Source organism: Gymnogyps californianus, chromosome 20 (assembly GCF_018139145.2).
Source record: "Gymnogyps californianus isolate 813 chromosome 20, ASM1813914v2, whole genome shotgun sequence".
In the NCBI taxonomy this organism is placed as follows: Eukaryota; Metazoa; Chordata; class Aves; order Accipitriformes; family Cathartidae; genus Gymnogyps; species Gymnogyps californianus.
In genome coordinates this window covers 11966417-11986764 of record NC_059490.1, presented here as the reverse complement: position 1 = coordinate 11986764, position 20348 = coordinate 11966417, and the positions used below count along the sequence as shown (strand labels likewise).

At 42.7% G+C, this 20348-nt stretch overlaps 3 protein-coding genes across 5 annotated transcripts in view; 1 reads left to right on the top strand and 2 right to left on the bottom strand.

Annotated features, from left to right (window-relative positions):
- The first annotated feature begins 325 nt into the window (after positions 1 to 325).
- Positions 326 to 4471, top strand: IFT20 (intraflagellar transport 20). Of its 3 annotated transcripts, XR_007767569.1 has the most exons (6): positions 326 to 560; positions 976 to 1061; positions 1907 to 2010; positions 3094 to 3200; positions 4231 to 4298; positions 4386 to 4471. XR_007767569.1 is itself a non-coding variant. In XM_050909229.1 (5 exons), exons 1-4 carry the CDS (start codon positions 434 to 436, stop codon positions 3197 to 3199), a joined length of 423 nt encoding a protein of 140 aa, XP_050765186.1. In that variant the 5' UTR covers positions 326 to 433; the 3' UTR covers position 3200; positions 4231 to 4470. The 3 variants fall into 3 exon arrangements, 2 of the variants coding, with proteins under 2 accessions (XP_050765186.1, XP_050765187.1); XM_050909229.1 differs by having other exon boundaries at positions 4231 to 4470; XM_050909230.1 differs by lacking the exons at positions 3094 to 3200; positions 4231 to 4298; positions 4386 to 4471 and adding an exon at positions 2490 to 2924.
- A 44-nt stretch (positions 4472 to 4515) lies between these two features.
- On the bottom strand, positions 4516 to 7250 carry TMEM97 (transmembrane protein 97). The gene is made up of 3 exons (XM_050909228.1): positions 7106 to 7250; positions 5301 to 5445; positions 4516 to 4766 (listed from the first exon to the last, which is right to left on the bottom strand). The coding sequence occupies exons 1-3, from the start codon at positions 7223 to 7225 to the stop codon at positions 4516 to 4518; spliced, it is 516 nt and encodes a 171-aa protein (XP_050765185.1). The 5' UTR covers positions 7226 to 7250.
- Positions 7251 to 9890: 2640 nt separating this feature from the next.
- The window catches only part of NLK (nemo like kinase), a 64476-nt gene continuing 54018 nt past the window's right edge, over positions 9891 to 20348 (bottom strand). Inside the window, exons 8-11 of the mRNA XM_050909227.1 lie at positions 15934 to 16020; positions 13994 to 14192; positions 12119 to 12212; positions 9891 to 11586 (exon numbers count right to left, since the gene is read on the bottom strand). Of these exons, the coding sequence (XP_050765184.1) occupies positions 11532 to 11586; positions 12119 to 12212; positions 13994 to 14192; positions 15934 to 16020 (435 nt within the window). The 3' untranslated portion in view covers positions 9891 to 11531. The remainder of the gene's footprint in view (positions 11587 to 12118; positions 12213 to 13993; positions 14193 to 15933; positions 16021 to 20348) is intronic.

The window sequence follows — 20348 nt, the reverse complement described above, 5'->3', positions numbered from 1 at the left end:
CGGCGCTCACCCGCCCGCGGCCGCCCCACAGCCCCGCCGCCGCGGCCCCCGGCTGAGCTCATTTCCTCCGCGCCCCGCTGGGAACCGGCAACCCGGAAGCGCTTCCCGCCGCCGCCGCTGCCTGCAGCTCCCAGCGCGCCCCGCGGCGCCGCCGGGACTACAGCTCCCAGCGCGCCCCGCGGCAGGCGCGGCCTGTCGCCGTGGCAGCGGCGGGCGCGGGGCGGAGGGCCGGGCCGGGTGCCGTGAGGGGACGGGGTCCTCGGAGGCCGCGGGTCCCGGCGGGGTCGGCCGCGGCCCCCCTAGAGCGCCCCCGGGGGGCGGCGGCGGCGGCGGGAGGGCCGTGCCCGCGGCGGGGAGAGGCGTTCCGCTCCTGTCAGCGCCAACGTTGTGTCCCCCCCGTGCCCGGCCGGGGCTGCGGGGCGCGCCCCGGGAGATGGCGCAGGCGGCGCTGGGCGCGGCGGGCCTGCACTTCGACGAGCTGAACAAGCTGCGGGTCCTCGACCCCGAGGTGGCGCAGCAGACGGCGCAGCTCCGCGAGGAGTGCGGGGCCTTCCTGGACAGTAAGTCCCGCGGCGGCCGGGGCGAGCGGCACTGCCCTCCGGCGCCTCGCCGGGCCCGGCTGCTCCCCGCGCCCGCCCAAAACCGCGGGCCGGCCCGGTGCCTGCCCGGGAAACACCGTTTTCTGACGAGGTGCAGCCTGGCTCAGCCTGGCTGAGCGCTCCTCGGCAGCTCGGAGGAGGGTTCGGAAGGCAGGCTGGGGCACAAGGGCTGTGCTGACCCCACGCACGCTCACGGGCTCCTCTCTTTGCCTACCCCTTGTTATAGCCTGTCCGATAGCAAGGAAAATCTTAAAACGTACTTGTTTACAGTAAACTCGAAAAATAAAGCCGCATCTAAAAATTATAGCATGTCGTAGAAGCATTAAGCTTCTTTAGGGGTGTTTTGAATATTACTTGACCATTTTTTTCTTTGCAGAAATAGTAGAATTTCAAAAAATAGTGGGTAGCTTAATTGAACTTGTTGATCAACTGGCAAAAGCTGCAGAAAGTGAGAAGATGAAGGTACTGTGCAATTAATTACTGGCTTGTCACGTACTCTGCTCTGTACTGTGCATGAAAAACCAGATCTCTCCCTTCCTCCTTTTACGGCGTACGCAATCTTTTTCTGTCACTGTCGTACAGGCATTTCCGTGGTGGTTAACATCTGCCTGTCTGCAATATGAAAGCATGGGCCTTTTTAGTTGGTATTGACATCTAGAAGACTTTTACAGGCACACTCACAGTGTCACATTACTCCTGCATTGAACAGTCCTACTGTTCCTGCTTGTCTGTATATCTGCACATAAACAGAACATGTATTTTTTCATCACTCCTTCTGCTAGTAGAACTTTGTCCTCAAGAGGCAGGAGAGGCTGTGTGAGGAGGAGGAGGAGGGCTTTCTACAGACCAGATCAGTGAATAGCTCTGTAACTACCTTAGAAAGTTTCCTTATGTATTTCTGTGTGTCACCAACTGGTGTGGTTTTTTTCCGTGTTATTGTGGAAATAGAAATTAATGTTTAGCACAATTGTAGGTAATTACTTTTTTCCTTATTTGTTCTGGGGAGAAAAATTATAACCGGAGCTTGTCTATGTGTAGGACCCGTCACCAGTGATCAGTTTGTATTTCCAGAGGAGTCAGTGACTTGTGTTCCTTCAGTTTGAAGGAAGTCTCAGATGCCTTCATCTGCCCAGCCTCTACAGGCACTGTTTGCCTGCTCCACCAACCATTCAGTATGAAGGTGTCGCCCTCCTTTATTGTTAGCATGGCTGAAACACTTCAAAATCAAGCTGCTAGTAGTGAAAGGGGTTAAAAAAAAAGAAAAAAATCCCAATACAACTACATCACTGAGCGTCCTCTTTTGACAGGCCATCGGTGCACGAAATTTGCTGAAGTCCATAGCAAAGCAACGAGAAGCTCAGGAACAGCAACTTCAGGCTTTAATAGCTGAGAAAAAGATGCAGTTGGAAAGGTACGTTTTCTGTTAAACACTTTTGGGGCGTTACGTAGGCTGGAAAGTCAATCTCTCCATCTGCGCTTGGCTGCAGGACACTCTCTAAGCTTGTTCACACAGTCCGTCTGCAGCGAAGGTGTGTCCTCCTGCAGAAAGCACATGTGGAACGATGCGGAGCCGCAAGCCTAGAGTTAACTTAAGGCCCTGACTGCCACTCGTCAAAAGAAGGTTCATCTCTGACAACTTTGTGGCTGAATGAACAGCGGCGGCATGAGATCAGGCAGCTGAAGAAATCAGTAGGACTGCAACAGCGTGCCACGTGTCTGACTTGTAAAGGCACTTCAGAACTGCAAAGTCTAACTCATGCAGCCACTGCTGTACAGATGACGTAGGCGCGTAGCCTCACTTTCCCTCACCACAGACCAGTGAGCGTTGTGCCAAACCATCCAGCTAGCACGGGCTGGAGGTAGCTGGTAACCATCTGTTTTTTCTTTCAGGTACCGAATAGAGTACGAGACTCTGTGTAAAATTGAAGCAGACCAGAACGAATTCATTGACCAATTCATTTTTCAGAAATAGAGGACTTTAAGATAAAAACAAACTAACGTGGAAACTTGACCATTCCAAAATCTTAAGAATTTCAAAAATATGCAATTTTTCACTGTGTATGAATGAAGAGATGGTTTGTACAAATGGAAGTGTCTTCTAATTCAGTGTGAATTACACTAAAAGTGGCAATAAGGAGGGCTTTCTAACAGATGTAAAGACTGTTCTGTCCTTTGATTTTATAAAAGTTTTGTACAGTCAGTAGTTCTAATTCAAATTATAGTTGAATTAATACTACTGTTGCTATGTTATGTCTCTCACTTTTTGAATTGTACAGCTCTTTCAAAGAAATCAGGAAATAAATTATTGTTATCAGACTTTCTGGATATACCAGAACTAGTTGCTTCTGCTATGTTACTTTTGAGCTTAAGAGTTTACAATTCCCTGGATAGTCATAATGATTTTCCTATATGTAGTATTTTTCATGTCTGTAAAGACGCAACACACAAGCAGCAGTAACTTTTATCTATATTGACCGGATTATTTTTTCTATAGAATTAGGAAAGAACCCCAGAAATTTATGATTCACAGAACGGATCAATTACAGACACACAAAACAGCAGAAAATACAGCGGAATTACTAACTTTAAACTATGCCTGAGGTATGTCCATACAGGTAGTAAGTAATATTAGAGTTGAATTCTTTCGTGGGCATTATTAGTGATAGAACTGCAAACCGATGAGACAAACCATTCTAAGCGTACAGTGACACCAGGAGTATATATAAACTATAAATGCGAATGTGACATTTAAAAACTGAATGCCCCCGATCGAAAATCAAGCCTCATGTTGAAGTGCAAATAGATGCATTTTATGTCTGCCTTTAGGCAACCAAATATGGAAATGCTGGCTTTCTCAAAGCCTGTGGAAGGTTTAAATTTTATACCAGTGAAGTCCTGAAATACACAGGCAGTGACTGAAAAGCCTTCGCGGTGACCTGTACTCTTACACAAGTCTCCAGGTTTGATTCTTGCAGATCAGACTGAGAACTTAAAAAAAAAACAACAAAAAACCATCCACCCCAGAATTTCTATCAGTAGTAGGTTTTATTTACTGTAACGTGTGCATGTATTTACTGTGTGAACTATCTACGATCTCATGGTCATTTTAAGTTCCTTTTAGTCATTCCCTTACGAAGATTAAATGCAGTTTAATGTGTTTAGTTAGTTATTGCCATGCTAGAAGTGATTTCATGGAAGAGAGAAGTTTACAAATCCTTGTTTACAATTCCTGAAGTACTTCAAAATCCTCTAGGAAGTATGCCTCATTGTCAAACAAAGCTAACTTGAAGCATTCATAAACCCAGATTTTGGCACATTTATCACTGATCAGACATTTACAATTGATCAAAATTGAAGCAGAGCAAAGGAAGGTGAAATTTTAAAGGAAGGGGTGAGGAAGTTAAGAATTATTACATGATTTGAAATGCTTTGAAAGCATGACTTTGCAAATCTGTATATAATCAGTTATGGATTTTGCGGAATATGCTCTTGGAAGACAAATTTCTTACTTGAGTGGTTTTCTAACAGTCATCTTGGAAAAAGGGAACTGGAAAGAAAAGTATCAGCTGTAGTTCCGCCCCCATCACACAGTTACACATCAAATGGTTAAAAGTTCATTTTCCCATTACAGATGTACCGCACAAAACTGACAGCGGGAGAGGAGCGAGGTCCCTTCACCTGCGCCTGCCCAGAAACCAGGTGGAATTGCTAGCGCAGGCGTCTGCCAAAGCTATTTCTGGTTGAAGGAGAGCTGTGAACTCAAACCAATTCAAATTTTTCTTGCAGGAGCCAGACGCTCTGGTAATAGCTGTTGCGGCCAACAACACGAGACAGATGCTTGTCCCAGAGGACTACGTCAGCACAGGGTCTGAACCAAAACCAGTATGAGTGTTGTGCGTACAGCTTTTAGAGTGGACTACTTCCTTTTCCTTTTCTCCACGTGGTTATAGTGGGGGTTGTAGAGCATGGTAAAAAGAATCAGAAGTGGTATCAGCAAGTACGGCACATATATAGAGAGCAGAATCAGGCGCTCACGTTGTGTCTGAGGTCCCAAATGCTCAGACTGCGAGAAATCATGGAACAGGATATGCGCAAGGATCGCAAACAACGTTGTAGCTACGTGGGTGGAGTAGATAATTGCAGGAGTCCTTATCCATTTGCAGCCACCTGTATAGAAGCAAAAAGGAAACAATATTTAAGTATTTTGAAACAAGCGGAATTCTGTGGCTTTTAAATTAACAGAACATTAACCGCTATATCTCTGACAGGATAAGCCGTAAGACGTATTAAATAGGTAGTAGAAAAAACCATAAGCACTAGTAGCAAGTCAGGAAAATTATCTACCTTTCTGGAAATTTAGAACAATAGCGTGATTGCGAAAGTTTTAAAGTACCAAAATGAGTACGCAGGCTTGACCCAGAATTTGATCTGCCTTGGAAACGTGCCAGATGTCAAATGTTGACGCTGGTTGTGTTTAGACGGCTGCGGCTGACAAGGGCCTATAGTCAGGGGTTTTGTTCCTGACGGGCCATATCCTATGCTGCTTTCTCGGATAAAACTTGCCATGAAAATAGCACAGCGCTCCACATGGTACGTCCCTATCGTTGCTCGACTGATAAATAAACTTTCCCTGCTGTACAAAAAGCAAGCGTTACGCAGAATGCTGCGCAGGACACGTTCTTACACTTGTTTTATACTGACCTTTTAAGAAGGCGTATGCTGCAATGGGGAAGAAAGGCATTTGTAAGAAGGCTTCGCAATATATAAACGCCTTAAACCACTCTGGGGGCTGGAGCATCATGGGGTCTCGAAAGGTGGCTGCATACCACTGTAACAACTCTGTCAGCTTAAAAAAAAGAACAAAACAACAGATTAATGCTCTGAACGTCAACTGCAGCAGGGCAGAAATTGTGACGCTCGTCTGGCGGTCAGACGAAGCCACCACTGCAGTGGGAAAATCAAGGGGTCTCATCTTGGTACACAAGGCTTCATACTGCAATTCAGTTTTAATAGGGACTACATTTCTGAAGTCTTTAAAGTGATGAACTCTTTCCATGAAGTATATATTAAATTTGCACTACAGGCAATTTTAGGATTGCTACAGCATTAAGTACTGTACCAAAAGTACTAATTAAGTACAAAAAACTACTCCTGAAATGTCATTTCCTACCAGAAAAAACCCAAACCACAAAAAATCTGCACCTTGACGTTAGTCGATACTATTTTCCTCCTCCTGACCCCCCTGTCGCCAGCTGAGGTGGGCTCGCTGTCGCCAACACTTGCAGGCACTTGCCGCCGGGCAGCCGGAGGGGTGACCTCCTCACCAAGGGGAGGCTGGGGCCTGGGGCCGTCGGGGAGCGCAGCGTTCCGTCACCCGGCTGCCGCTGCTCGAGCAGCTCGGTGCGAGAATTCTGGCTTAGCGAGTTGCAATTAGTTTCCGTGACAGAAACGTAAATTCCAGCGTGGCTTTAAGTTGGACTTTGAACGGAGGGATACGTACTGAGATTTGCTAGTTAACTATTAATTAAAAATGGTTTCTATAACGGAGTAAATCTACAGGCAATTCTAATGGCAAAAATCAAATTCACTCATTGTAAAGCTCGTATAGGAAGTTATAGCCGATCTCACCCTGATGATGAGAGTTGAATTGATTATCCTCTATCCAACTGTTATTGTCATGGACTTTATTATGCTTGTCGTCTTCTATAATTTTAGTCAAGACCCAGCAAACCAGAGATTTTGACTAATAAATTTGGTTGCTAGTATGCCTGCTTCCACAGCGGTAACAATTCCCTTTTACGTTTTTGGCAGGAGTACGAGCAAAAATCAGGACCAGGGCGTGACGAAGGCAGTGACAGCCGGGTCCAGGGGACACGTGGCGGGGCGCCGCGCTGCCGGCAGCTCTCGGCGTTAATGCAGTACGAGACAGGCAGGGCAGCGGGTACGTTCCTACAGAAACGATTTTTATTGTGCCAGTTTGCTTTCCTCTACCTGCAAAATACACGACGTGGTGTACGGGGGAAATTTATCATCCGCACCATCCATTCACCGGGGACTTTTCTTGCATGCCCCCGTGACTGTGGGCACTGAAACTGAAAGGAGTGGCCCGCATACAGCTGAGTTACAAATTTAAAACAAAAAAAATCAGTCGCGGCTGCTAAAGGTGCTGACAAGCAATCACGTTGATTCTCCTTCCCAAATGAATGACTTGACTAAAAATGGAAGTCATCCTGTACATAGCAAGTATTGAATTATTCTTAAACGCTACTTCATTTCAGGAAATTTACTGCATTTTTTTTTCCCTCCTTATGTCTCTGCATCCTGGATTTTGTAAGCAATGCCACAGGATCCATTCCATCAGGCGGAAGGCTCCGCGTAAATTCACTTCTCTTCGTAACCCTTGCGCGGGGTAAGACCCCCGGCCTCCGGCCCCGGCCCCGGCCCCGGCCCCGCCCCGGCCCCGGCCCCAGCCCGGCCCCCAGCCCCCGGCCCCGGCCCCTACTCACGGCCTGGGGGTGGAGGCCGGCGGGCAGCAGCGCCTGCAGGTCGATCAGCAGCGTGACGGGAATGTGTGAGAGGAAGTAGAGGGCGAACAGCCGCTCCCGCCATCGCGGACCCGCCGCCATCGCCGCGCCCTCCCCGCGCACCGCGCCCGCCGGGCCCCGCCCCGCCCGCCGCCGGGCCCCGCCCCGGCACTGCAGGGCGGCCGCGAAAGCCATTGAAGAGGGAGGGAGGAGGAGGAGGAGGAGGAGGAAGGGATGGCGTTGGGACGCGGAGTCCCCCGTTCAAAGCAGCCCCGGGCCACCTCCCTAAACCACGGCAGCCCGAGGTACCGAAAAGCGCGTTCTGTGCCCGCTGCCCCCCGGCAGCCGAAGCCCTGGCTGTACTCCACGCCGTTACCGTGTTTTTCCCTAGTTTTTACTAATTTCGCCCACGTCTTGGCCAAGTCCAGCAGCTAGGGAAAAAAGACGTGCCGACAAGGAACTTCCTCTTGTACAACCATTTCTGACAGAGTGGACTATCTTCTACAAATTGTAAAGCTACGAGACTTAAAAATGCCTTTTCCTTTTAGTTTTCAGGGAAAAACCAATTTTGTGATGCGTACTAACATGCTTCCCGTGGACGAGGCGATCTTGACCTCCAGAGCTTAAACAGCCCCCACAGCAGCTTACAGCATAATCAGGTAATTCAGCGGGTCCGATTCCACCCTTTATTGAGCACAGAAGCTGGCCCAGGTGTACGCGCAGATCCCAGATCCATTATCTGCTTGGGTTCCAGCTGCCCCCGTTTATCAATGTCACAAACAGTTTTAAGGTAACCATACCGGAGCAGGATTACAGAAGTACAGCGAACAGAATTTTCTATCACGTTACACTTGACAGAAGAATTTTTAAAAGTTACAAAGAACAAACAGTTCAAGGATCTCGCGATACTCCGTTACTAAAACAAACGAAGGGTAAAAAAGATGATTAGAAAAATTGCCGCCCAGTCAATATTAAAGCCATCCGTTCAGTCTGGTGAGCGTTCCCACGCTCCCAGCAGGTCAAACAGCAGAGTCCCAAATACGCCACTAATAAATTGGCTGAAGGAGAAAAGCACTTCGTAACCTTCATGAATTAATTGATTTGAATCAGTCAATGGTATTTCACCAGACGTCAGGAAATGGATTTTTGCAACTTACGCTTCCACAGCTGACCTTGTTTAGCTGCTTTGCGTCACCTCCAGGATGTACACACACAGAGATCAGGCCTTCTGGTATCGGGATGTTCCTCTGACAATTTGTGAATAATTTTGGAGTGATTCTTTGCACTCACCACTTCTGTACTCTTCTCAAGGCACAATTAATAAAAGGAGATGCAGAAGCTATATTTAGAGAGCTTAAAACTTATGATTACAGTCTGTAATTCATTTGACATTGATATCAACAAAGCTTCAAAGCGATTAAAATGCAACTCTGAAAACTGCAAGCCAGATTTTAACCTCGTTGGGAAAGCAAGCCGCTCGCTTGCTGACCTCGCGTTGAGATCACTCGAAGCGCACGCACAAGTGCGTCCGCTTTCGAAACGGAACTATCTTTGCCAAAGACAGCTCTTCAGAGGTCTCACTTCCATTGTAATTGATTTACATTAAACACATAAAAGGCAGCTGAGGCTACAGAAAACATGACCACAATTGGGCTTTATGTATATGTGCGCACAGAGCTTTAGTTACACGTTTGTGCCAATTTCAGTTACTCAGTCTGCGCGGTGCCTTGCCCGCGTTCGCATGAAGATGCCCCGAAAGGTAAATGTCCAAAAGACGTTTCGTTCTTTTTATGTTTATGAACGAGAAGAACCCCGGGACCTCCCGCAGTCAGCTCCAAAACACACGCCGACGCACAAAGCGGTGCTTGCCAGCTGCGTCGTTCTGTGCTCCCACCCTGACAAAACTGTGTGTCCAAATGAGAGGACCCCGCAAGGAAACTGCCCGTCTGCACCGCAGTCTTACGCTGAAGGAGAATCTAATGAGCAGACGAAGTAACAACGGCAGTGAATTAACGGCAGCGAGTTCAGGAACAGACAGCCGTGACGCAATAATGACACACCATCACCAGTTCGAAAACATGTTCAAATTTAGCTCGTAATAGTACAGAGACTTTTAAGAAGAGGTTTGAAGGAGAGGCATGTCCGTGAGTCACAGGCATCATCTGTGCCAGCCCTGGGAAGAGCGCACATGCTAAGAAGGCTTATCAGTTTATTTCTCGTGAGGTCCTGAGGCTTCAACTACATGGTTCAATTTGTTCCGTCTCTAAAAAGGTCATACCCATAAACCGCCAACCATTTCAGCCGGGTTCTGCAACACCGCTGCGTGTGGGATTCTTTGCGTTAGGGCTACAGACAACAATGAAAGCATTTGTGCTGAAAAAATGACGTGAACTTTGCCAATTAAGTAAAACCCATCCTTGACTGGATGTCTTTCCACCTCCCAATAAAGTGCAAGTCAATCGCTTGTTTTGATTCAATCAGCAAGTTTTGCCTTTATCCAGGATCAAGCTGAAAGAGTAAATGAATATTTTGTTCAAGAAGTCATATGTGTATGTGCATGTATAGGCATATGTATATGTATATATGTGGGCGTGTATGCATGTGTGTGTAAAAATCAAAACCGTGCCCAAAACAAGCCGTTACAAAGTCTTTTTACTTGTATTCTTTTCGGCGGTACTTGATGAAGAGTGTAACAAGTTATTCTTAAATAAAGGTGGGAGATCGGACAGGAAATAAAGATAACACCGCTTCTTTTTCAAATGTCACATTTAATGTTTTCACCACTGTACTTCAAATCTACATTTTACAAAGTGACCAGCAAGTGTGCCACATTAACTGACCAACCTCTGAGATTTTACCTTTCATACCAGTGTCTTCTTGGGCTCTTTTAATTAAACACGTTTCTCATTCAAGTGAATTGAAATGCTTCAGTTGGTTTTATTCTCAGGAGCCTCATAAAAAACAAAGATATTGCACCATCTTTGTTCAGTTATTCAATGTTTGTCTCTTTCACAGCAAATAATTACTTCATTGAAGTTAAAACTTCCAAACATAACTTACTAATAGTCTCCAATTTCAGCTCAGATCACTCTTGTTGAAAATACTCTGCTAAATACAGATAACTTACAATAACTTTAACAGTTAATTGTCCATAACAAACACCACGGTTTTTCTCCAGACCAATGCTCAAATTTTAAGACCACCCTTTAGTATTTCTTTGTACAGGTGAAAAACAGTCTTCAATTTTCTAGTCTTGTTTTAAATATAAAAGTTGGAAGGGACATTCAAGTTTCAAGTCTCCACACTGAACTTAAAAAAAAAAAAAAATCATGTGGAGGTAAACAAACCAAGTTGTATACTCCAGGAGGTAGAGGCCTTCAATTTGTGTTCATATATACATATGCACAGAATTCAGTGTTCCAACAGAAAAAGAATTAGCCAAAAAGTAATAAAAGTTATTTACTACTGTGACATTTCAAGACTTCCACAGCTTTGCCTAAGGACACGAACACAATTAACATAATTCCCTATGTGCTTTTTTTTTCCTTTTCTTTTTTTTTTTTTCTCTCAACTGTCCAGTGCAGGAAAAAGTTCTCACAAAATTTCACAGACCTAAAATGTGCAAGCTAGTTTCTCTCTATACAGCAATGATGTCAGAGATCTCTGAAATTAGCCCATAAATGGAATTATTTACACACATAGAAGATGCATGCTGGGGGGTTTTATGTAAGAAAGAGCAGAAAAACTTCTAATAAAAATAGATTAAATATATATATATATTTATACTGGGTAAGGAAACAGAAGTTTAGTCTCTCCTAGTCACAAACTCATTCTCTCTACTCACAACATTTGATTTTAGAACAGCACACATCACCATCACAGCTCTAGTGAGAAGCTATTTATAGGATTTGCTCATCAGGCGACATGCCCACTTACTGTGGCCACTGTCACCTGACGTGACTTCATGATTGGTCGCAGTCAAGTTTTCTGTATTCCTTAGTTTTAGAAAACCCAAAATCTTCAGGAATGGCTCAATATCAAAATGTATGTCTATCTTTTTGTACAATCTCACTTCAATAAAAAAAAAAAAAGAAAAAAGGAAAAAGGAAAAACCTCCCCAAATTTGGTTCAATTCTGTTTGTTCTGAGCTGAGCCATCACAGCTGCACTAGAATTCATAAAACACGTGCAACTCTGGGTAAAATATTTTCTTCTAAAAGCACAACCACTTTACAAGATTAAAAGTCTAGTACATTTCTAAATATTATTCATATTGTACAAGTAGTGGTTGTTAATTTAAAACTTCATTAGTAAAATTACAGTACAAGCATGATTAACCTCCAGAATTGCAAATCCCAGACTCCAGTGGAAAGCTACATTACATCTTCAGTAGTATATTATCTTCCACTTTATTCCCAAACCAGTGGAGATGGCGGCATCTCAGATGGCTGAGCAACCGTGGAACTAGAAGGCAGGTGATACAGAAAATCAGTGTTCATTTGCAAGAGCTAATAGCCAAGACAGTTACGCTCGACCAGCAAGCAAACATTTCGAGGAAAACAAACCCACCCCACCAAAGCCAAACCAAGACACCCCAAGACCAACAGTGAACGACGCTGACAACAAATACTTCCCTGTACCTTATCTGCTTATTTTCTTCACGATTTTTCATCTCTCAGTCACTCCTTTTAGTGTTTTTACAGTGCAAGTCCACAAGCAAAGTTCAACTTGTCAACCTTTCAATTCTAATTTTTAGTCTGACTTCTGTACTTTTACGCAAAAACATTTCTTGAAACTTTTGCACATTTTACTTAAATTCTAAAAGAATTATTCATAAAGATATTTTTAAAATGTAACCATACAAGGGTTTTTTTGCAGAAGTTATCTATGGGACTTTCCTACTCTCAGAGACTTAAAACATAAAACATTTTGGACGTGTGAATTCTGTACTACTAATAAATGTGAATTAATATCAGATGTGATTACATACAGTTACCTAATAAAGCTCTTAAAAGCAGCAGACTGAGGGTTGATGCAGAGAGGCACTCTGTTTCCTTTCTGCTGTTCCAAAATGAACTGATGAATTATTTCTGTACATAGGAGAAAAATAAAAAACACCATCCCGTTAACACTTTTTGCTTCAGTAAAATGCAATGTAGACCGGAGGAAAATATAGCTTCCTTTACTGAAACTGCATTTTAGTACGGATAAAAGAACTCCAGCTTCCCTAAATCTAATCTGATGCCATACCTCATAGCATAAATTCACACAGAACTCTTATATGCATACTGAAATAAATGTACATAAAATAAAACCCTAATCACCGCTATAATACTGAACTGATGATAACCAGTTATAGATTAAATCCCAGTTTGAGGGTATAACTTTTTGAAAAACAATGAATTCTCAACTTGAACTTGATTTGCAAATACCAAGGACACAGTTCTGTTACTCAGTCCAGTTTGATTCATGAATTCAGTTACCACCACCAAGCTGCCACTTGAGGTGATTAAAACAAAAAAGTAAATTTTCATAAGGAAAGAGGAACTCTTTGTACAGCTGCCAGACAAAACCGCTTCTCGTACACATGCGTGCACCCCCCCCGAAAAACAGAGCCTGGGAGGTTTGGCAACGGGCGGCTCCTCTGTAAGCAGCAGCGACGGTTGCCAGAACAGAGCTCCGTACGCCCGATGGTACGTTAGAGGCGACGTGCTGGAATCTGCATTGCTGTCAGCAAACTTTAAAGGCAGCCTTTAGGACAACAGATCTCAGAGAAGACAGCAGGTCTAGGTACAGCTCTGGAAAGTGACGGCCAAAGAGAGGAGGGAAATGGAAAGAATAACAGGATAAAAAGAAAACAACGTTACATGAACTTGTATGAACTACAAATGTGAATTTCAGAATTAGAAGTTCAGGATATATCCGAAATAAGTCACGTTATCATGGCAGCATCGTGGGGTATTTTTGTCCCAAATGATGGAATTGTTTGTTAGAAACTGCTGAGGTAACACATTTCTTCTCCCTCTCCTCCTCTTGAGTTATTCGAGCTGCCACCAAACAGAACCTAAATCCCTACTGCTATTTCTTGTATTGTATTGCTCTCATAAAAGGACTGCTTTCCTGATTGCATCTGATTTCAAAAGAAACAAACTCTATTTTATGGCTTGTTTGCTATGATGGAATCAGACTTCAAATCCCTAGTGCCACAAAGCAACTGCCGGCATTTCGTAACCATCTGCAGCAGTAGTTTCCTCTTCCAGGCACCAGGATTGACGTTCCTCATGACAGCATGTCACGACCCAGAGCGCATCCTCTGCCTTACTGCCAGAACCACAGAGTGGCACCAGCATCAGAGCTTATGACAGCACTGCTCTGAAGGCGCCTGACACCGACATTTCGGCGTGAGCAGACTGTGACAGATTAGAGGAGACGAAGCAGGAGAACCACGAGGCTACCCCGCTTCCGTTACTTGATGCTGCTGACCCTTGCTGCAGGACAGCTATCAAGATTACACCTCGCGCTCCGAAAAGGCAACAACGGTGACTTCCCTTTCCCCCCGGTGCAATCCTTCAACAAAAGAGTGAGTGGCGTGGGGAACACTGGCATCAGAGAAGGCGGCCATTAAGGTTGGAAACCAATAGACTTCTGCATGTCAGCTAATGCATGTGATATTATGTTACGTCAGAACATTTACAAGCAATTCTGTTCTTTTAGTGAAAAGAAATTATTTCCTGTATCTACTATGGAAAAATACCTAAAAGAAAAAAACACCTGGGTTAGTGTATGCATCCAGATCGCACATCCTAACTACGTACTACGACAGGACGGAGCAGGAAGATAAATGCAGAGGCAAAGGTTAACTACTACTCACCTTTAACCTGCCGAACAGAACTGAGGTTCTTTTCAAAAGTGTCATCAAATTTGGGATTAGTGATGGGTTCAAAATCACTAGTATAAACTCTTCCAGTAGATGTGGAAAAACAACATTTACACATACAAGTGTGGTATCGCAACCGCCCTTCATCAAGATATGGGTGAGCTAAGGCATCCTTAGCAGATATTCTTTTGGACTGAAATATTGCATTTAAAGAAGATAAAATAAAAAACATTAGTTAGGATATTTTCAGAGGTATCGAAACAGTCTAAAGCATACTTACTCATCAATTAATTCTAAATCGTTTCATAACCCCCTCATCACGTTAAAGGATCAGGTCATGTCGGAGAACGTTTCAGACCTGCAAAGGCTGCCAGTAGGGGGAAGATTTTCCTCAAAAACAAGCAGCAGTGCCAAGACGACAGTGACCTTTCCGGCTACGGCTAATGCTAGAAAATGCTGCTACTATGATCTTTAGAAATATATTTTTCAATAATTACTTTCTCCAGATAACCTTAAAATGATGACTCCTACAACAAATCAAAAGAAGCCCAAAGAGTTCACTGTTAGCAAATACGGCATTTTGAAGGTCCACACTCTGCGAAACATTTTAGTGTGTCCTTAAGTACGTATTTAAAGTAAAACACAAATTTAAGCGTCACTGATAACAGAGTAACGCAGGATGTGGCATCTGGAGTTCTGAGAAAGACTTTACACATCAAGTTTCAGAAAACAAGTGGTGAAGGAAGCGCAGGGAAGAAGGAGGTCAGAGCAATGGTTTCAATTACAAAGTCTGCTTCCACATTACTAAGACTTTTTTTGTGCGTAACCCAAGTAAAGCCCTCAGTCTCTAGGTGTCCAACACCAGCCCGTCAAAAAAGGAGAATACGATCTGTTTCTGAAGAATTGCAGACAGACGTGCTACTGCAAATTCAAGGTGTAATGAAATCCCTTGTAATAGGTGAATTAAAAAACAAAACAAAACACAAACAGTTACTTGCTAAGTTACTGAGCAAAAGCAGTGGCAAAGCTTCAAGTAACACCCAAGTGTCCCAATTCCCGGGATATTTTTTAGATGAAATTAAAATCACCTGTTCTAAAGCATTGTCCTGATTCTTTAAAAAACCAAAACCACCTTTATTTAAATATGGTTTGGGAATAATAGTATTCGAAGTGTTGAGGCAGTTAGAAAGGAAAAAAATTAAGTTTGTTTATGTGGAAGTTATGATTTAACAGTTCTATGCTTTTGTTCAGTAAAGCAATCTTAAGGTTTAAAAAAATAAAATCAAAAGGTACTGCCTTCTGAATACTTTATCAATTGCAAGCTTCCTCCTTTGCAGTTCAGTCAATCTGCCTATTTTGCATTTGAAATGTTAGGGGGTTTTCTGTAAGAATGAAATAACTGAGATCATCGATTCAGGTACCAGATTTTCTAGTGACAATTTTGTATAGTAAGCCCAAGAGATGAAATCCAAAATCCACAGCAGCACATTTTTATTAGAAAAGCAGATGCTCAGTGGAAAAAAAGATCCTGTTATGTGACTCTGCGGATGCAGAAGGAATTTTTTGTGTGTTGCAAGACCATGAACACCCACGCGTCTCTAATTAGAACTGCATCAAAGTATCTGATGTTCTGCTACCTACACCTAGCTAGGAAAAGATAGCATGATTCATGAACACCCTCATCTTTCCCACTCTGTCGTAGCTTTCTTCAAAAGACCACTAGATTTTAAATGCGAAACCCCCATTCCGGGGGGAAATTAATTGACCAATTATAAGATGATACTTTTACGTCTTTTATAGACCCAAAAGTACTGAAATGCAATGTAGAAGAAAATCAGTTAAAGCAGTCCTTTACTTAAAATATTCATTTAAGTAGCAGACGACAAAAACTGTTAAAACAAAAAGTATTAGAAATACTTTTAAATCATACTTACTGGATCAAAGACCAACATTCTGCAAAGGAGATGAACTGCTTCATGTGTAGCTTGACTGGAAAGTGTATATAGGACAGGAAGGGATGGCTGTAGGGGAAATAGGAGAAAGAAAGTACAGATAGTTGTCCTGTCAGATCCATCAGCAAGAAAACACTGTTACAGCACGCGCTATTTTATAGTTACCAAGGACAGACTTCTTGTTAAGAAGGACACGCGCTACCTAACGCTTTCCAACAAGATAATAATCACTATTACAAAACTCAGCAATTGTAATAGAGATCTAACTGATTATTTTTTTCCTTAGTTCAGACGTAACCCCTGGACAAAGCTATATTTTATTTACTTACTTTTCTACATAGACACCACTCGAAGCTGTAGCTGCTCAGGGGTTTGATTAACCACATCATTTCCAGTATTTCATTTTTCTGATCTCAATCACTGCCAAATTATGGATTATTTTGCTTTTCCTTACCCAGGCGATCCATATCTAACTGACAGTGACATCTAGTACAATTAAAATGACCTTCAGGCATCCAGCATTTTACGTGGAGATAAATAGGCCAACCACCAAGGCTTGAAGGGCTGGGGGAGGGGGGACGGGGGGTTCAGCGAACTCCCCCGGTTTTACAGTGCGGTACGCGGGCACGAACCGCGTGGTTAAAAAAAGCCGGAACGACCCAGAAGCTGGCGGCAGCCGTGCGATTCTTGCTCTGGTTAGCTCCGCAAAAAACAGCTCTGCAGATCATTTTCCTCCTGTATTTCCTCGTTCTGCTCACGCTCACAAGCACGACAGCCTGCCCATTCCGACAGCTTCCAGTTTTAGTTGAGAGTGGAAAAACCTTGCGGCACAAATACCCTAGTAAAGACAGATTTTAAAGACTGGGGACATCCAGCCTTTTCTGGGAATATGAGCTCACAACCTTCCTTACAGCTACGGACCTGGAGGCAGGCACAAATCCCCCGGCAATACGTGCTGCAGAGCGCAGGGCTGATACAGCGGTGGGGGTAAGGACAACTGCTTCTCCAGGCTCGGCAGTGCCGCCGGGCCCTGCCAGTTCAACAAGCAGGTCATACTTTAACGAGATTTTACTCAACATATAAAGTTGCCGTTCGACAACTTTTAACTGCACGTACTCTCTAGCCTGAAAGTCTCCTTTGACGCTGGAATTAAATCTTAACACTAAAGGTAGCAAAATGTGAAGACAACCCCTGTCCCCACATTCCTAACACGTGGGAAGAAGTACTGCCTGAAGTTGCCCAAAATAAAAAAAATTAATCAACAATAATGTTAATGTTATATGCCATTCATTTTAAAGCATTAGCTATATCCTAGACTGTCTGGAATCAGCTTCTAAGATAATTTTTTCTAAAGCCACAACAATGTCAGTTTCCAAAATCAAGAAATATTTTCCTGCTTAACTGACATTATTCCTATTCCTGTTTAGCTTAAAGCATGGCAGTAGAGTGCACTACAGTTAGTCTTCAAAGTAAATAGTGTTGCGAAACAAGTGAACAGTTACTCTTCTGAAGTGAAGGGGGAAAAAAAAAGAAAGGAAAAAAAAAAGGAGTAAGATGGGGGAAAGAAAGTCTCAATTTTCACACTTAGAGGAAAGCAAAACCACAAACCTATTGAAAAAAGAAACCAAAACCCCAACCAAAGAAAAAAAGAACCCCACAGATATTAGGCCAGGCACTGTTGCAAAGAAAATTCCTACTATGGATTGTGTTACTTCCAAGTCCAATACTCCTAAAATGTCTTTTTTTTTTTTTTTTTTTTTAAAAGGAAATAAACAATCGCATACATGCACAGCCACACACATCCCTTTGTATTCTTCCCACGGAAATTCAAAGAGCGTTCGTATCGGCTAGTGCGTGCAGGTGTTGGGAAGAGCCATTAGGGCCGGCAGAACGATACAGAGAGCTTCACTAGCCTGAGTGATCAACTACTACTGAGATGTGGGAAGAATATACTAGCTGGCTGACAGAAATGACTAAAACTTTCTGCCTAAAATATAACAAATCAATTGAAAGCTAGCTAGCATATTTATGGGACGATATTCACTGACAAACTTTGCATGGATCCACAGGATTTCCAGAAGTGCATTAACTCTACACAGACTTATAACTGGTATGCAATGCTAGTATTTGCAGGCATCTGTTGCGTCTGCCTGTTTAGCAAACCAAATGAATACAAGTTATTTAGCTGCTGTAAATTTGTCAGTATATATAAAAATTACACCTCCACAGTGACATCATTCTAAGTTAACCCTGAACTACCAAATACAGCACTAAGCACTTCTCAGCCTGTGTTTCTAAGTGCAGTCTATAGAATATAAAGCTATGATATTTGTTAACTTCATATGAGTTTTCTAATTAATAAGTACCATCTACACAAAAAAGCACTGTCACCCAAGCACTGCGATTAAGTAGGTTTCATCCATATACTACGGCAGAAAAATATGATGACATTCCTTGCTTATGGAAGCGGTTGCATCCAATACAAATGAAGGATGCACTTTTTTTTGCTACACTTATGCCCCTTGTCTGCAGCTTGTCTGCCATTCCAAGAGCATCTGGTTATATACAGCTTTTGGGGACGGCATTTTCTCGGCAAACTGCAATCCAGTCGACAGCTAGAGATCAGAAACAGTCCTGACAAGAGTACTAGCAAGGGCAGAAGAAATTGGTAAAAACTGAACTGCTGTAAGATTTGATTATCATGGAATCAACGGTCAGCTCTTCTAGCAAGTAAGGTGCATCGTACTGGATCTCTCTCTTCCGCAGCAGAGAATGCGAGGACCACAGCAGGGAGGGAATGAACTCCAACACATTTTACTTTTAGAAGTGGGTCAGCACATGACTGCCAGCGAAGCCCAAACCACTCCTTATGGTACACTGTGAATGGGGGAGGAGACGCTCTTCCTAGGGCTGCCACTTAAGCAACTTTATCAATTCACTTCGATTTAGTTTGAAGTAAAATTTTTAAATACAAAACTGACAAAGAAGTCTACATAGTATGTAAATTTTCATGATGCCAACACACAGTGGGGTGGGGTTTTTTCCCATCAGAAACTTCATGCATTAATCTCTTTTTACATAAAGCAGCAAAATGCTTTACCCCTTAACTCCTACTATGCTCACCTACATCGATTAAAAATAGTTTGTGTGACAAAGTAATCACCAGTTTCTAACTTGGTTTTCCCTCCCTATTAATCTAATTAAGAAACTGGTAACATTTAGCTATTTATAACCAGCAAAATCTCTGTTTCAAAAGATGAAAAGCCATGAATTTGCATTCAAACATGAAGTGTGCTTCAAGTTGAAAACAGAAAAATATCATTGAAGAAATCATCTGGATGCACTGCAACCCCTGTTTCCAAGTTGCAAATGAGCACGCCAACTCCAGGGACTGTTCAACTTCTGTGGCACTCCATGAAAAACGAATGTTGTTTTCCTCAACAGACACAGAACTAACTGCTGATAGTTTATTTCCTCTGACTTAGTGGCTATAGGACATTAAATCTGTATAGGAAACATTTGATACCATTTCACCTCACTTGCTTTTTAGTATTCCCATCATTCAACAGGTCAAGAGACACACAGTTTCAGAGGCTTGTACAAGAACAGCCTTAGCACTGGGATCAGAAAATCAGAAGACATTCTTCTACCCATTTCAATTCTTGATAAAACATCCTGGTTTAACAAACGGAACAAGGCTAACAAATAAATTCCAGAGTTCTTGCTTACTACTACCAAGAGCACAACTACTGCACTTTGGAAATGTCAAGTGATTATCAAATTATCAGAATTTAAAACCAATGTATTCTAGAAAGTATCTGGATATATTTGTATACTGTTACATATTTTTATAGATAAAGTATAGTGGATGTATTTCTCCCAGCTTCAATCACTATAAAACTTTTTTTTTTTTTAAAAAACTTCTCAAACCTTGAAAGTGCAGACTACATGCTTAAATGTTACAACTCTTCTAGCATGTGATAGCAAAAAAAATAGACTTGATTTGTTTTAAAACTGGTAGAGAAAGTCTTAAGGAAATCCTCCTGTTATTAATGTTAAAAGAAAAAAAACCTGTCATAAAATGGAATAGAGACAACTTGATGTAGTGAATCAAAAGTGCCAAGGAGGCAGAACTCCCACATGTTAATAATATAGCAGAATATATATTCAACGCTCATTTCTATGGTAACTACTATTATGGTGAGTAGACATTTGAGAAATTACTTCAACATGCAGAAAATAAAGATGCAAATTTAACTACTGGAAAGATCCGATGTATTAACATGTACAGGTTATTAACTTTGTTAATTTTTACTATCTAACAATCATAAAAATGACCATATTGGATGGACATACTGCTTTATTACTGCACTATGGATTCCTGCATAAGCATTTCT